This window comes from Pangasianodon hypophthalmus, chromosome 2 (assembly GCF_027358585.1).
Source record: "Pangasianodon hypophthalmus isolate fPanHyp1 chromosome 2, fPanHyp1.pri, whole genome shotgun sequence".
NCBI classification, from domain to species: Eukaryota; Metazoa; Chordata; class Actinopteri; order Siluriformes; family Pangasiidae; genus Pangasianodon; species Pangasianodon hypophthalmus.
The window spans coordinates 35,237,660-35,254,881 of record NC_069711.1 but is presented as its reverse complement, the minus strand read 5'-3'; the positions used below and the strand labels follow the sequence as shown (position 1 = coordinate 35,254,881).

Sequence of the window (17,222 nt, the reverse complement as noted above, 5' to 3'; positions counted from 1 at the left end):
CTGGCTTGTTAGTGTTTTAGTCTTATTAATTAATTAATTAGAGTAAAACACTAACAAGCCAGAAACTCGGTCCTTTAATTATGACTTGAAAACGAAGCTGGTTTAAGGCGTGTGTGTTGATGATGACGATGTTTCACACACCTGTAACCTGCACTGCATTTTTACACCAGAGAGAGAGAAATGTTAATAAAGTATTAAAATAGAGAGAAATAGATATTAATAGATTACTGACTCGTTAGCTCACGTTAGCTCTGAGCTTTATACAATATCTTATAATTTCTCTGTTTGAAATAACTGAAGTTTTCTTTAAAATATTTTTATAATCATGTGCAAAGTTCGGTAAAAAAGAAATCTCTGAAATAATGTATATATGTGTGTGTATAAGTGTGTATTTGTGTGTTTGTGTTTATGTGTATATGTGTGTATAAGTGTGTGTGTGTGTGTGTGTATAAGTGTGTGTGTATATAAGAGTGTGTTTGTATTTGTGTGTGTATAAGTGTGTGTAAGTGTATAAGTGTGTGTATAAGTGTGTGTGAGTGTGTGTAAGTGTATAAGTGTGTGTATAAGTGTGTGTATATGTATTTGTGTGTGTATAAGTGTGTGTGTGTATAAGTGTGTGTGAGTGTGTGTAAGTGTATAAGTGTGTGTATAAGTGTGTGTATATGTATTTGTGTGTGTATAAGTGTGTGTGTATATACATGTGTGTGAGTGTGTGTGTATAAGTGTGTATAGGTGTGTGTGTATATAAGAGTGTGTGTGTGTGTGTGTATTTGTGTGTGTATAAGTGTGTGTGTGTGTATATATAAGAGTGTGTGTGTGTATAAGTGTGTGTGAGTGTGTGTAAGTGTATAAGTGTGTGTATAAGTGTGTGTATATGTATTTGTGTGTGTATAAGTGTGTGTGAGTGTGTGTGTATAAGTGTGTATGTGTGTGTATTTGTGTGTGTGTAAGTGTGTGTATAAATGTGTATGTGTGTGTATGTGTGTGTATATACGTGTGTGTGAGTGTGTGTATAAGTGTGTATTTGTGTGTGTATGTGTTTGTGTGTGTTATATAAGTGTGTGTGTGTATGTGTGTGTGTATAAGTGTGTATTTGTGTGTGTGTGTATAAGTGTGTATGTGTGTATAAGTGTGTGTAAGTGTGTATTTGTGTGTGTGTATGTGTGTATAAGTATGTGTATATATAAGTGTGTGTGTATAAGTGTGTGTGTGTGTAAGTGTGTGTGTGTGTGTGTGTGTATAAGTGTGTGTATGTGTGTGTATAAGTGTGTATGTGTGTATAAGTGTGTGTAAGTGTGTGTATATACATGTGTGTGAGTGTGTGTATAAGTGTGTATTTGTGTGTGTGTGTATAAGTGTGTGTATATGTGTATGTGCGTATAAGTATGTGTATATATAAGTGTGTGTGTATAAGTGTGTGTGTATTTGTGTGTGTATAAGTGTGTGTATGTGTGTGTGTGTATAAGTGTGTATGTGTGTATAAGTGTGTGTAAGTGTGTGTGTATAAGTGTGTATGTATATGTGTATGTGTATATATATAAGTGTGTGTGTATAAGTGTGTGTGTGTGTATAAGTGTGTGTGTATAAGTGTGTGTGTGTGTGTCTGTGTTTGTGTGTGTTAGTGTGTGTGTATAAGTGTGTGTGTATATGTGTATGTGTATATAAATAAGTGTGTGTGTATAAGTGTGCATGTGTATGTGTGTGTTAGTGTGTGTGTGTGTATAAGTGTGTGTGTATATGTGTGTGTATATAAGTGTGTGTGTGTGTGTGTATAAGTGTGTGTGTGCGTGTGTGTGTGTGCGTGTGTGTGTATAAGTGTGTGTGTGTGTGTGTGTATTTGAGCAGTCCGCCCAGCAGGTGGCGCTGTTCGCTTTGTTTAAACTCCTCGTCCATGCTGCAGGTTTGTTTCTCAGGATTCAGAAATCCTCAGCTACGAATCTCAGCAGCTTATATTACAATATTTTTATCTTCATGTTAACTTTAATTATAAATGCATTGCCTTGGCAACAGTGGTTCTGTATCCATGGCAGTGACCTTTAACCCCACACCCTTCTCCAATAATAGCAGATGAACGGATGGAGGCGTGTGAGTCAGGAGTATAAATCTACATAGGATTCATCCTGAGGAAGGGTTTAAACAGAAGAGAATAAATATACACGCTTACTGTTTATACATCAATATAAAACCTGGATAGATAGATAGATAGATAGATAGAAAGAAAGAAAGAAAGAAAAAGACAGACAGAAAGAAAGACAGATAGATAGAAAGAGATATAGATAGATAGATAGAAAGAAAGAAAGAAAGAAAGACAGACAGAAAGAAAGACAGGTAGATAGATAGAAAGATAGATAGATAGATAGACAGAAAGAAAGAAAGAAAGAAAAAAGAAAGACAGATAGATAGATAGAAAGAAAGAAAGAAAGAAAGAAAGAAAGACAGACAGACAGAAAGAAAGAAAGAAAGACAGATAGATAGAAAGAGATATAGAAAGAAAGAAAGACAGACAGATAGAAAGACAGACAGACAGACAGACAGAAAGAAAGATAGATAGATATGCAGTATAAAAATGGAAGTGTTTTGGAGTTTAAAATGGCCGTTGCTGTTATTTTCAGTCATGTAGTGTAATAGTGGGTTAATAAATAAATAAATAAATAAATAAACAGGAACAGCTTTTTAAAATGTATATTATTTATAAATCATAAATGAAAAACTTTATATTATTTATAATATCCATAATTCACAATATTCATATACATACCTTTTAACTTTCTTTGTTTTTTACATAAAATCTTCATTTTACGGGTGAAACGTTAATCAGAACATCAGGGGACGAACAAAATAAAAGCCAAATCGATTATCATACAAATATTCACAATTTAACAGTTACAGCGTTTACAGTTAAACTAGTGTGATAGAGAATCAAATCAAATCTGTCACGATTTGAAAATAAAACTAAACAAAAATAATTCAAGTTAAAATCCACTGCACTAGTGTAACACCTGTTTTAAACAATTTGTTCATTTTTTACTTTGATTTTCTTTAAAAACTCCCCTTCATACTTTATACGTATTATTTAATAGTATATTTAATCATTTTAATTCTATCAGTGCTGTTTTTAATGTGCAGAAATTACCCAGAAGGCTTTGCTGTTTCGATGGGACATAGTTCCCTTTAAAAAAAAAACAAACAAAAAAAAAACGTGTAATCAGGAGCGATAAAGTTCTTCAGGTTGCCAATAATATTTGATTGTGTTTTATTGCTCTGATTCTTCACGCCGCTAGCTACTTATTGAGCTAGCTAGGTAGCAAAGTCGTTATTTAGCACACTAGATAGTTAGCAAACACGGTAGTTAGCATGTGTTCTACTTAGCAAGCCAACACTTCAGCAAATGAGCTGACTGTCACACTGTGTTAGTGTTGGAGTGATAAAACTCAGTGATAATGAAATCGCTAATAATCGTTATACGTTAAACATTTAAGCTAACAAACATGACGAACCCGTCTGAGCTACGCTCTTGATCTCTAATACCTAATTTTATTTTATATTTTATATCTTATAATAGAGTAAACGTAGCTATCTACCAGGCTAACTAGCTGTTTAGCTACGCCACAAACAACTGCGTGGTGTAATGCTAGTCAGGTGGCTGTATTTAATTTTATACTGCTCCTAGCTAGCTGGTTCTGTTTAGCTAACACTCTCTAATGAGGTTCCAGTTAAGCAGTCATGTGACAGGACGTTCCTGTCGGAAAGAAAGCGCTTATTGTTTATAAATTAGCATAAGATCATATTAGCTGCGGGTTTGTAAACATGTTGTTTCATCATCCAGATTATTGAAAACATACAACCGGAAAACAGCAACAAGTGTGTGAGTTTGTGTTAACCCTTCAACACCTGACATTTGTTCAGGTTTTATTAACACGCTACGGGACTATCGATGGAGTGTGTTAGCATGTTAGCATGTTAGCTAGTTAGCGGTTGGCTAAACGGTTACTCCAGCCTGCTTTTTCTTCTTGATTTATCAGAAAATGATTTCTGAGAAGGGAAGAGGAAGTCATTCTGACAGTTGTGGTTTTAAAAAACACACACCTCCACTGTCTGGGATTTTTTTTTAAAACACACTGAGGGGAAACGATTCAGTGTGTGTGTTTAGCAGCATGGAACTCTGTGACCTTCATACATACGTGAATATGTGAATACAATATTAAATAGAACCACACAATACAAGGGTCACAATTAGTTAGCGGTTAGCGGTTAGCTCAGTCCACCAAAGTGCGTTTCTTCTTCCTTCTCTATTTTTCTGTCAGGAAATGATGCCTGAGAAGGTGTGTATCGAAAGAGGAAGTCCTCGATTCATAAACTTGCTCAGTCCCGAGTCCGTGTCCTCTTCTGTCGTGAACTTTGACCTCATGGACTTTTGAATGTAATATCCAGGATCTTTACACGGCTCTATCTCGATACTGTGAATGATAAAAAAAAACCATCAAAATCTCCAAAAATCTTTTTCAGCAATATTTTTGTTTACATGTTGTCCGACTCAGTTTCTCTAACAAGCATCAAAATGATTTAGAATCAGTTTTTATAAATAAGATACAGAACATAACTGTAATTTTATAGAATATTAAATGAAATCATGACGTCCAGGTGACAGGGAGAGATCTGTGAAGACACAGCGAGTGACCTCTGACCTTTGAACTTCGTAGAAGGTTCTGCGCGAGTCTTTATCCAGACACAGCGTGAACGCCGTCCTCTCCGTCGTCTTCAGCTTCATGCTGCACGTCCGGATTTTGGGCTCCTGAGAAAAACCACGTTTCACTCACAGAATTAAAACTTTTAAAGATTAAAAACAAAAACAAGATACAAAGATACAGCAAGATACAACGATCCTGAGACACGTTAGACAGCTGTCTCTTAATTTTACAGGAAATATTTTCTAAACCTTCAATTTATTAAAAAAAAAACCCTTCATAACTGAAAAGAAAATAATTGAGCAAGATCAGTAATTAAATTTTTTTTAATAATAATAATAATTAAACTATTAATTATAATAATACTATTAATAATAATAATAATTAAACTATTAATTATAATAATACTATTATTAATAATAATAATAATAATACTGCATTAAAGAGTGAAATCTCACCAAGACACATTTGGGCTTCACGTCACAGAAGTCCACCGTGAGACAGTTCACATCTGAGAGAGAAATCACTGCACTTAAACACAATACTTTAATACGCTATTAATATGTGTCCAGTACGGTGTGTTCTGATTGGCTGAGAGCAGTACGGTGTGTTCTGATTGGCTGAGAGCAGTACGGTGTGTTCTGATTGGCAGAGAGCAGTACGGTGTGTTCTGATTGGCAGAGAGCAGTACGGTGAGTTCTAATTGGATGAGAGCAATATGGTGTGTGTGTTCTGATTGGCTGAGAGCAGTATGGTGTGTTCTGATTGGCTGAGAGCAGTACGGTGCGTTCTGATTGGCAGAGAGCAGTACAGTGTGTTCTGATTGGATGAGAGCTATATGGTGTGTGTGTTCTGATTGGCTGAGAGCAGTACAGTGTGTTCTGATTGGCTGAGAGCAGTACGGTGTGTTCTGATTGGATGAGAGCAATATGGTGTGTGTGTTCTGATTGGCTGAGAGCAGTATGGTGTGTTCTGATTGGATGAGAGCTATATGGTGTGTGTGTTCTGATTGGCTGAGAGCAGTACAGTGTGTTCTGATTGGCTGAGAGCAGTACGGTGTGTTCTGATTGGATGAGAGCAATATGGTGTGTGTGTTCTGATTGGCAGAGAGCAGTACAGTGTGTTCTGATTGGATGAGAGCTATATGGTGTGTGTGTTCTGATTGGCTGAGAGCAGTACGGTGTGTTCTGATTGGCTGAGAGCAGTACGGTGTGTTCTGATTGGCAGAGAGCAGTACGGTGTGTTCTGATTGGCAGAGAGCAGTACGGTGAGTTCTGATTGGATGAGAGCAATATGGTGTGTGTGTTCTGATTGGCTGAGAGCAGTATGGTGTGTTCTGATTGGATGAGAGCAATATGGTGTGTGTGTTCTGATTGGCAGAGAGCAGTACAGTGTGTTCTGATTGGATGAGAGCTATATGGTGTGTGTGTTCTGATTGGCTGAGAGCAGTACGGTGTGTTCTGATTGGCTGAGAGCAGTACGGTGTGTTCTGATTGGCAGAGAGCAGTACGGTGTGTTCTGATTGGCAGAGAGCAGTACGGTGAGTTCTGATTGGATGAGAGCAATATGGTGTGTGTGTTCTGATTGGCTGAGAGCAGTATGGTGTGTTCTGATTGGCTGAGAGCAGTACGATGTGTTCTGATTGGCAGAGAGCAGTACATTGTGTTCTGATTGGCTGAGAGCAGTATGGTGTGTTCTGATTGGCTGAGAGCAGTACGGTGTGTTCTGATTGGCTGAGAGCAGTATGGTGTGTCCTGATTGGCTGAGAGCAGTACAGTGTGTTCTGATTGGCTGAGAGCAGTACAGTGTGTTCTGATTGGCTGAGAGCAGTACGGTGTGTTCTGATTGGCTGAGAGCAGTACGGTGTGTTCTGATTGGCTGAGAGCAGTACACTGTGTTCTGATTGGCTGAGAGCAGTTCAGTGTGTTCTGATTGGCTGAGAGCAGTAGGGTGTGTTCTGATTGGCTGAGAGCAGTACGGTGTGTTCTGATTGGCTGAGAGCAGTACACTGTGTTCTGATTGGCTGAGAGCAGTACACTGTGTTCTGATTGGCTGAGAGCAGTTCAGTGTGTTCTGATTGGCTGAGAGCAGTACAGTGTGTTCTGATTGGCTGAGAGCAGTACACTGTGTTCTGATTGGCTGAGAGCAGTACAGTGTGGTCTGATTGGCTGAGAGCAGTACAGTGTGGTCTGATTGGCTGAGAGCAGTACAGTGTGTTCTGATTGGCTGAGAGCAGTATGGTGTGTTCTGATTGGCTGAGAGCAGTACGGTGTGTTCTGATTGGCAGAGAGCAGTACGGTGTGTTCTGATTGGCTGAGAGCAGTAGGGTGTGTTCTGATTGGCTGAGAGCAGTACACTGTGTTCTGATTGGCTGAGAGCAGTACACTGTGTTCTGATTGGCTGAAGTGTACCTTGGCTTCTGTTGGGGGTTACGGCTGAAATCTGAACTCTCGTCGTCCGTAACGCAATACCTCTCTCTTCTTCTCTGTTGCTCAGTGACACCTGAGAAAGTGAAATTATGGGGTGTAAAGTTTGTGTCAGTTTGTGTACAGAAATTTAGAAATGTATCTAGAAAAAGCTACAGATTTTAAGGTACAAAGGAAGAAGAAATGACTTTATTGTGCACAGAAACTTTATGAAATACTGTAGAAAACAAATTCAGATAATCAGATGTTAATCCCCAAAGCCTCCCTATTATAAATACACTGTATACAGTATACTGTAGGCTGTACCGCAAATACTGTATAAATACAATACTGTGTTGTTAGAGTGAGAGGGCGGGGCTTAGCTGTAGGTGTGAGAGGGCGGGGCTTAGCTGTAGGTGTGAGAGGGCGGGGCTTAGCTGTAGGTGTGATCTGATCTCATTACCTTCCTGTAGTTTAGCGAGACGAGCGCACCACACACTTCTGCAGATTGCTTCTTCTGTCTAATAGTCATGTCTGTAGGAGGAAGAGACACAGTCATGTGACCTGAACAGGTTTCATGATGCCATAAGCGGTGACATCACACACTGAAGTGTAAACCGAGACTTGCACACACACACACACACACACACACACACACACACACACACACACACACGCACACACACAGAGCTGTGTTCATACCTCTACCGGTGGTGTGACGCTGTGTAAACTCGGGGAACTTGATACTGGCGTGAGAAAGGAAGACGTCCTCCACTGACTCTTTGTTCGGGTTACAGAACACAATCTACACACACACACACACACACACACACACACATACATATGTGTGAGTCTTGTGTAAAGTTGTACTCACAAAGGGCTGTATTCAGAGTGGCAACTTCAGCCCGTGAGGAAAGTTGCTTAAGTGGAATTTCTGAGATTATTAAAATTTTTCTCCAGTGTAAAGCTGAGTGTGTTTAAAGGCTGGACTCTTTTGTAAAACCCCGTCTCGGATACGTCTCAAGAAAAATGTGTCAGACGCAAGAACTATTAAAATCTCTACAAGATTATTAAAATCTTGCGTCTGACACATTTTTCTTGAGACGTATCCGAGACGGGGTTTTACAAAAAAGTCCAGCCTTTAAACACACTCAGCTTTACACTTGAGAAAAATCAGGGATAGAAAATACGGACTGAAGGAGGAAATAGCAATTTTATTCTTTGCTGTCAAATGAATTCTGACGTAACATAAACTAAAAAATAAAAGTGACTGATTTATGAAGGAGCCTGTAATGTCAGCGCCGGTTACAACACACCACATGACCCTGTCACACACCTTCCTGATCACGCTCTCTGGTTTCACCCTAATTAGTGTCCTATTATTTAACTTCTGTGTTTTCCGTGATTAGTCACTAAGCCTCTGTTGTATGGAGCCTGTTGTGTGCTTTGATGTTTGTTCTATCTACTTACGATCCTTGTTTTGATCTTGTTTGTCTTTTTGTAAACCATTAACCTGCGCTTGCTTCTGCCTCCTGACAGACGATGGCGAGCGTTCTGTATACAGCCCTTAAAACTTAAAAATACAAAATAAAATAAAGTGTAATGTATATTTATTATGTGAAAGCTGCACGAGACTGAGTGTACGTGAGTTTAGGAGCTAGATTAGCCGTGATGTAGAAAATCTCAGGTCTTTCCGAGAGTTTAACGTGAGGAATGATTTAATAATCGCACTCTAAAAGGTGATTACGGCGTCATGTTCTGTAGCTTTTACACACTGATGCTATAATGTTCACGTTACTACAGTAAATGAAGTAAATGTACATATTTCTACTTAATGAATATTGAACTTTTTGTTGAACTTACCATTCTGAATTTTACTTAAGTGGAAATTAAATTAAAAATTAAATATGTTGATCTGTGAATGAATTTTTTTTACTGTGGTTTAATAATCAAATCAGTCGAGATTCATTTCTACTCACAGAACAACCGTTTTGGGTTTTTTCGGTTTAAAGTAACGTTCATGAGATAATTATTTTCGTGTCGTTAAACCGTCAGACAGGAAGCGAGCTCTCACCTTCACGTAGTAGATGGTGAAATGAACCGGCTGCTGTCCCATTCGCACGTAATAGGAAATGACATCAGCTAAAAAAGGGTTGGGCTCGTGTGGCCTGCTGGAGTCACACTGATGGACAGGACACACACACACACACACACACACACAGGATAATGATGAATGGTGATAATTATTATGATGTCATACATGTTAATCAGGTGAAGTGTTAGTTACCACGGAGGCGAGTTTGGGGATCATGTGACCCAGGCTGATGATGTTACACTCGTACCACGGGTCCACCTTCCCCAGATACGAACCCAACACACACGGGTTAGAGTCCAGCAGACACACACTCTCCTACACACACACACACACACACACACACACACACACAGATCAGAAAGAGGAAATCAGCACAGTGTTCAATACAAACACAACACACACGTCATTTAGTGCTCTAATGTTCCTGTTCTAACACACACTTGATGAGGAATATGAGTGTAGAATGGGTGTGTTACATTTCCACTAACACACACTGACACACACACACACACACACACTGAAACACTCTATCACACACACACACACACACACACACACACACTGAAACACACTAAAACACTCTAACACACTGACACCCATTCACACACACTGAAACACTTTATCACACACACAGACACACACACACAGACATACACACACTGAAACACTCTATCTCACACACACACACACCGACACACACACACACTAAAACACTATCACACACACACACACACACACACACACTGACACACACACTAAAACACTCTAACACACACACACCCATTCACACACACTGAAACACTCTATCACACACAAACACACACACACTGAAACACACTAAAACACACACAAACACACACTGAAATACATTAACACACACCGACACACACACACACACACACAGAAACACACTGACACACACACACACACACTGAAACACTCTAACACACACTTGATGAGAAATATGAGTGTAGAATGGGTGTGTTACATTTTACTGTTTCCTCCACTAACACACACACACACACACACACACACACACACACACACACACTGAAACACACTAAAACACTCTAACACACTGACACCCATTCACACACACTGAAACACTATCACACACAAACACACACACACTGAAACATACTGACACACACTGACACACACTGACACACTGAAACACTCTATCACACACTTGCTGAGGAACATGAGTGTAGAATGGGTGTGTTACATTTCACTGTTTCCTCCACTAACGCACACCGAGACACACCTACACACACACACACACACACACACACACACTGAAACACACACTAACACTCTCACACACACACAGAGCAGAAAGAGGAAATCAGCACAGTGATCAATACAAACACAACACACACGTCATTTAGTGCTCTAATGTTCCTGTTCTAACACACTAACACTCACACACACTCACACTGAACCACTCTAGCACACACTTGATGAGGAATATGAGTGTAGAATGGGTGTGTTACATTTCACTGTTTCCTCCACGCACACCGAGACACACTGACACACACACACACACACACACACACACACTGAAACACACTAACACACAATAACACTCACACACACTCACACTGAACCACTCTAGCACACACTTGATGAGGAATATGAGTGTAGAATGGGTGTGTTACATTTCACTGTTTCCTCCACGCACACCGAGACACACTGACACACACACACACACACACACACACTGAAACACACTAACACACAATAACACTCACACATACTCACACTCTAACACACACTGAAACACACTGAAACACACTAACACACACTAACACTCACACACACTCACACGCACTAACACACACTAACACTCACACACACTCACACGCACTAACACACACTAACACTCACACACACTCACACACACTCACACTGAACCACTCTAACACACACTTGATGAGGAATATGAGTGTAGAATGGGTGTGTTACATTTCACTGTTTCCTCCACGCACACCGAGACACACTGACACACACACACACACACACACACTGAAACACACTGAAACACACTAACACACACTGAAACACACTACACACATTGAAACACACTAACACACACTGAAACACACTAACACACACTCACACACACTGAAACACACTAACACACAATAACACACACACTCTAATACACACTGAAACACACTGAAACACACTCACACACACTCACACGCACTAACACACACACACACACACACACACACACACACACACACACACACACTGAAACACACTCTGAAACACACTACACACACTGAAACACACTAACACACACTGACACACACTGACACACTAACACACACTCACACACACTGAAACACACTAACACACAATAACACACACACACTCTAATACACACTGAAACACACTGAAACACACTAACACTCACACACACTCACACGCACTAACACACACTAACACTCACACACACACTAACACACACTAACAGTAACACTGAAACACACTGAAACACACACTAACACTCACACACACACACACACACACACACTAACAGTAACACTGAAACACACTGAAACACACACTAACACTCACACACACACACTAACACACACTAACAGTAACACTGAAACACACTGAAACACACACTAACACTCACACACACACACTAACACACACTAACAGTAACACTGAAACACACTGAAACACACACTAACACTCACACACACACTAACACACACTAACAGTAACACTGAAACACACTGAAACACACACTAACACTCACACACACACTAACACACACTAACAGTAACACTGAAACACACTGAAACACACTAACAGTAACACTGAAACACTCACACACACACTAACACACACTAACAGTAACACTGAAACACACTGAAACACACACTAACACTCACACACACACACTAACACACACTAACAGTAACACTGAAACACACTGAAACACACACTAACACTCACACACACACACACACACTAACAGTAACACTGAAACACACTGAAACACACACTAACACTCACACACACACACTAACACACACTAACAGTAACACTGAAACACACTGAAACACACACTAACACTCACACACACACACTAACACACACTAACAGTAACACTGAAACACACTGAAACACACACTAACACTCACACACACACTAACACACACTAACAGTAACACTGAAACACACTGAAACACACACTAACAGTAACACTGAAACACTCACACACACACACTAACACACACTAACAGTAACACTGAAACACACTGAAACACACACTAACACTCACACACACACACTAACACACACTAACAGTAACACTGAAACACACTGAAACACACTGAAACACTCACACACACACTCACACACACTAACAGTAACACTGAAACACACTGAAACACACACTAACACTCACACACACAATAACACACACTAACAGTAACACTGAAACACACACTAACACTCACACAAACACACACTAACACACACTAACAGTAACACTGAAACACACTAACACACACTAACAGTAACACTGAAACACACTGAAACACACTAACACTCACACACACACTAACACACACTAACAGTAACACTGAAACACACTGAAACACACACTAACACTCACACACACACTAACACACACTAACAGTAACACTGAAACACACTGAAACACACACTAACACTCACACACACACACTAACACACACTAACAGTAACACTGAAACACACTGAAACACACACTAACACTCACACACACACTCACACACACTAACAGTAACACTGAAACACACTGAAACACACACTAACACTCACACACACACTAACACACACTAACAGTAACACTGAAACACACACTAACACTCACACACACACTAACACACACTCAGTAACACTGAAACACACACTAACACTCACACACACAATAACACACACTAACAGTAACACTGAAACACACTAACACACACTAACACTCACACACACACTAACACACAGTAACACTGAAACACACTGAAACACACACTAACACTCACACACACACTAACAGTAACACTGAAACACACACTAACACTCACACACACACTAACACACACTAACAGTAACACTGAAACACACTGAAACACACACTAACACTCACACACACACACACTAACACACACTAACAGTAACACTGAAACACACTAACACACACTAACACTCACACACTAACACTCACACACACACACACTAACACACACACACACTAACACTCACACACACACTAACACACACTAACACTCACACACACACTAACACACACTAACAGTAACACTGAAACACACTAACACTCACACACACACACTAACACACACTAACAGTAACACTGAAACACACACTAACACTCACACACACACTAACACACACTAACACTCACACACACACTAACACACACACACACACACTAACACTCACACACACTAACAGTAACACTGAAACACACTGAAACACACTAACACTCACACAAACACACACTAACACACACTAACAGTAACACTGAATCACACTAACACACACTGAAACACACACTAACACACACGAACACTGAAACACACACTGAATCACACTAACACACACTAACACACACTAACACTGAAACACACTAAATCACACTAACACACACTAACACACACTAACACTGAAACACACACTGAATCACACTAACACACACTAACACTGAAACACATTGAATCACACTAACACACACCATGTGAGTCACTTCTTCAGATGTACAGTAAACAGCTCACTAAACCCTCACACGCTGCATTTAGATCATTAGATCATTCTGCATTTAGATCATTCTGTAATATTAAAATCATTTCTATGAACATGTTCTTAACTCTTTATCTTCTGATTTATTTTATTTGTGATATTTATATATTTTTGTTATAAATCCCCAAAAGAAAGCGAGTGATTGTTTGTACAGTGTGTGTTTGATGTTGTGTGATTGTGTTTGACGTTGTGTCTCACCGTGGTGGGAGAGGAGAGCTGCTGCGTGGACACGGGGACATAAAACATCTTTATGTTCACTTTCATGGTCAGAAAAAGTCTCCGTGCTTCTCTTTTCCTGTCGGAATAAAAACACGAAGCTGTAAAGACTCCATCTTTCTTCACTAACGTCAGAGAGCAGTTTAATAACACACAACTCACAGGAGTGTATTTATATACGAGTGTCCACTGTGGGCGTGTCCCAAACCACACACCCTACCCACTATATAGTCAGCAGTCTACTGTGGGCGTGTCCCAAACCACACACGTCCTACTCACTATATAGTCAGCAGCCCACTGTGGGCGTGTCCCAAACCACACACGTCCTACTCACTATATAGTCAGCAGCCCACTGTGGGCGTGTCCCAAACCACACACGTCCTGCTCACTATATAGTCAGCAGCCCACTGTGGGCGTGTCCCAAACCACACAGTCAATTAACTACTATATAGGCCACATAAAACCTGCCACGAATATTTTGGTTGATTGTAATCGTGTCCTAAACCATATGCCCTATTCATTGTTCACTACATAGTCCACATAAACACCATCATCAGTCCACTGTAGGCGTGTCCCAAACCACACCCCCTACTCACTATATAGTCAGCAGTCCACTGTGGGCGTGTCCCAAACCACACACCCTACTCACTATATAGTCAGCAGTCCACTGTGGGCGTGTCCCAAACCACACACCCTACTCACTATATAGTCAGCAGTCCACTGTGGGCGTGTCCCAAACCACACACCCTACTCACTATATAGTCAGCAGTCCACTGTGGGCGTGTCCCAAACCACACACCCTACTCACTATATAGTCAGCAGTCCACTGTGGGCGTGTCCCAAACCACACCCCCTACACGGTGCCATTGACTCCCATTGGGCAGTTTTTAGCCTTTTTTGGGCGAATTAAAATGGATCCATTTTGACTGAGTTTGTGCAGTAGATACAGTTGGTCGGATTGTGGGTCCGCCTCTTGCCCCGCCCTTATTGGACCTGGACACGCCCCTTCTGCATGTCGGGAGTAAGTTACACGCCTGAATGGAAAAGTGCTCCTTTATGCTCCACTCGGTCGCTTTAAAAGGAGTGACATTATTTATTTCGTTATGAAATATTGCCTGTGATTTGGGCAATTTTAAAATCCAAATCCAACTGATATTATGAACTCTAACTAGTGAGGTGATTTTTCATCTTCTCTTCCAGGTGTTTCAGTTCACTGATGCTATCTAGAGCAACAGACCTGCAGGAAACTGAAGGAAACTCCCTGCTGCGGCTTAGAGCATTTCACACCACTGCACATGTCTGATACACAGGTTTAAAGATGTTAAAGGATGTCTGCTGGGCTGGAATCTCAGAAAGAGCTTCAGGTGTGTGTGTGTGTGTGTGTGTGTGTGTGTGTGTGTGTTGGAAAGTGTGTGTGTTCACTGTCATGTCCAAAACTGTCAATCACCTCATCAACCACGCCCTTTTATTTATCATCAAATAACATGAGACACATTTATCGTAAGGAAAAATATTAGTGGAGATATCAGGGTCGACTGAGTGCGTAAAAACAACAGATTCATATTTTCAGAAATAATTTGTGGAGCTGTAACTTACAGTGTATGTTTGCTATTGTGTACCTGAGTGTGTAGTAAGCCCTGGCGAGTCTCCCGAGTACGCGGTCGTCCCCCATCACGACGATGTTAGCGGTGATGTGTCTCTGACGTTGCTGCTGTTTGAGGAAAGCGCTCCCGCTGCCTAAAGCATCCTGTAAGAACGCCATGCTGTCCGTCACCGAGGGCTTCACCTTCATCCCGCCGCGCCTCAACAGACGCAACGTGCTCTTCGTCTCGGAGTCCGAGCCCTGCGCCATGTCCCGCTCGATGCCGCTGTCCGTGGAGAGGATGGAGTGACGCGGCATGTCCGAGTCCATGTAGGAGGAAAACTCAGACATGTCGAAATCCTCCATGGAGATGCAGAAGTTATCGGTGGAGCTGCTGCGCACAAATTTGGCCAGTTCTCTCCCTGAAAGAGAAACAAAACAGCGGTTCAATCCCAAATCAGTACCAGAGTGTGCTTTGAACACTTTTACACTCTTAAACCTCATTGTAATATCTCTCTACATCATACTGCAGCTCCTACACACACACACACACATGTGTATGTAAATTAAAATACACCCACACACCAGCAGACAGGCGGACACACATGAACGGGTACACACACACGAAAAAAAGATTTTTAGAAAATAGGTTCCTCAAGAGTTCTTTGTATAGCGAGGTTCTTGACTTCCTCAAATAAGCCCTCTCTGAAATACATAAATACTTTAACGCTTCCTCCAGAGGCAGCGGCTGAAGAAGGTTCAGATTATATTTTCTAGATGTCTATCCCTAAGAAGTTCATTTAATATAGGGAGTAGGGCACAAAATCCAAAATGGCTCCCTATCAGACATCAAGTGGACTAGTTAGAGTGCAGAACGTTATTATTATAAAGCTTAGATAGTGATATAAACACACACACACACACTCTTCCAAAAGATATCAAACTCACAGAGCTCTTCCTCCTCCCACCACACGTGGAAGCTCATATCCGGATTGGGAAGAGAAACGTCGACCAGAGAGCCGTGACACAATGGATCTGAAACACACATAACAACACAAAGAAATGTTGAAAACAAACACAACTTCCTTCTGAGAGCGAAGATCACAAACAAATCAGTCTATTTCTGTGTGTGTATGAGACAGCAATGAGGAATATGAAACAAAATCTAGAAAATCTAGAGCTTTATTAGAATAGAATAGATATCGCTTAGAGTAAAGTAGAAAAGAGTTAAATAGAGTTGATTAGTGTAGAGTGGTATAGAGTAGTGTAGCATTAAATAGAGAAGATTAGAGTGGTGTAGAGTTAAATAGAGTGTATTAGAGTAGTATAGAGTTAAAGAGATTTTATTAGTGTTGTAGAGTTGAAGCGAGTTTATTAGAGTGGTGTAGAGTTAAAAAGATTTTATTAGAGTGGTTTAG

General features: G+C 40.5%; 1 protein-coding gene across 3 annotated transcripts in view; it reads right to left on the bottom strand.

Moving 5' to 3' along the window:
* Positions 1–2,694: 2,694 nt before the first annotated feature.
* Positions 2,695–17,222, bottom strand: part of LOC117599943 (phosphoinositide 3-kinase regulatory subunit 6) — a 26,405-nt gene continuing 11,877 nt past the window's right edge. For all 3 annotated transcript variants that reach the window (XM_053228845.1, XM_053228853.1, XM_053228850.1), the window contains exons 10-20: positions 16,753–16,839; positions 15,842–16,226; positions 14,205–14,301; positions 9,378–9,500; positions 9,165–9,272; positions 7,793–7,895; positions 7,554–7,624; positions 7,097–7,187; positions 5,144–5,196; positions 4,686–4,792; positions 2,695–4,457 (exon numbers count right to left, since the gene is read on the bottom strand). In XM_053228845.1, coding sequence (XP_053084820.1) covers positions 4,301–4,457; positions 4,686–4,792; positions 5,144–5,196; positions 7,097–7,187; positions 7,554–7,624; positions 7,793–7,895; positions 9,165–9,272; positions 9,378–9,500; positions 14,205–14,301; positions 15,842–16,226; positions 16,753–16,839 — 1,382 coding nt within the window. In that variant the 3' untranslated portion in view covers positions 2,695–4,300. The remainder of the gene's footprint in view (positions 4,458–4,685; positions 4,793–5,143; positions 5,197–7,096; positions 7,188–7,553; positions 7,625–7,792; positions 7,896–9,164; positions 9,273–9,377; positions 9,501–14,204; positions 14,302–15,841; positions 16,227–16,752; positions 16,840–17,222) is intronic.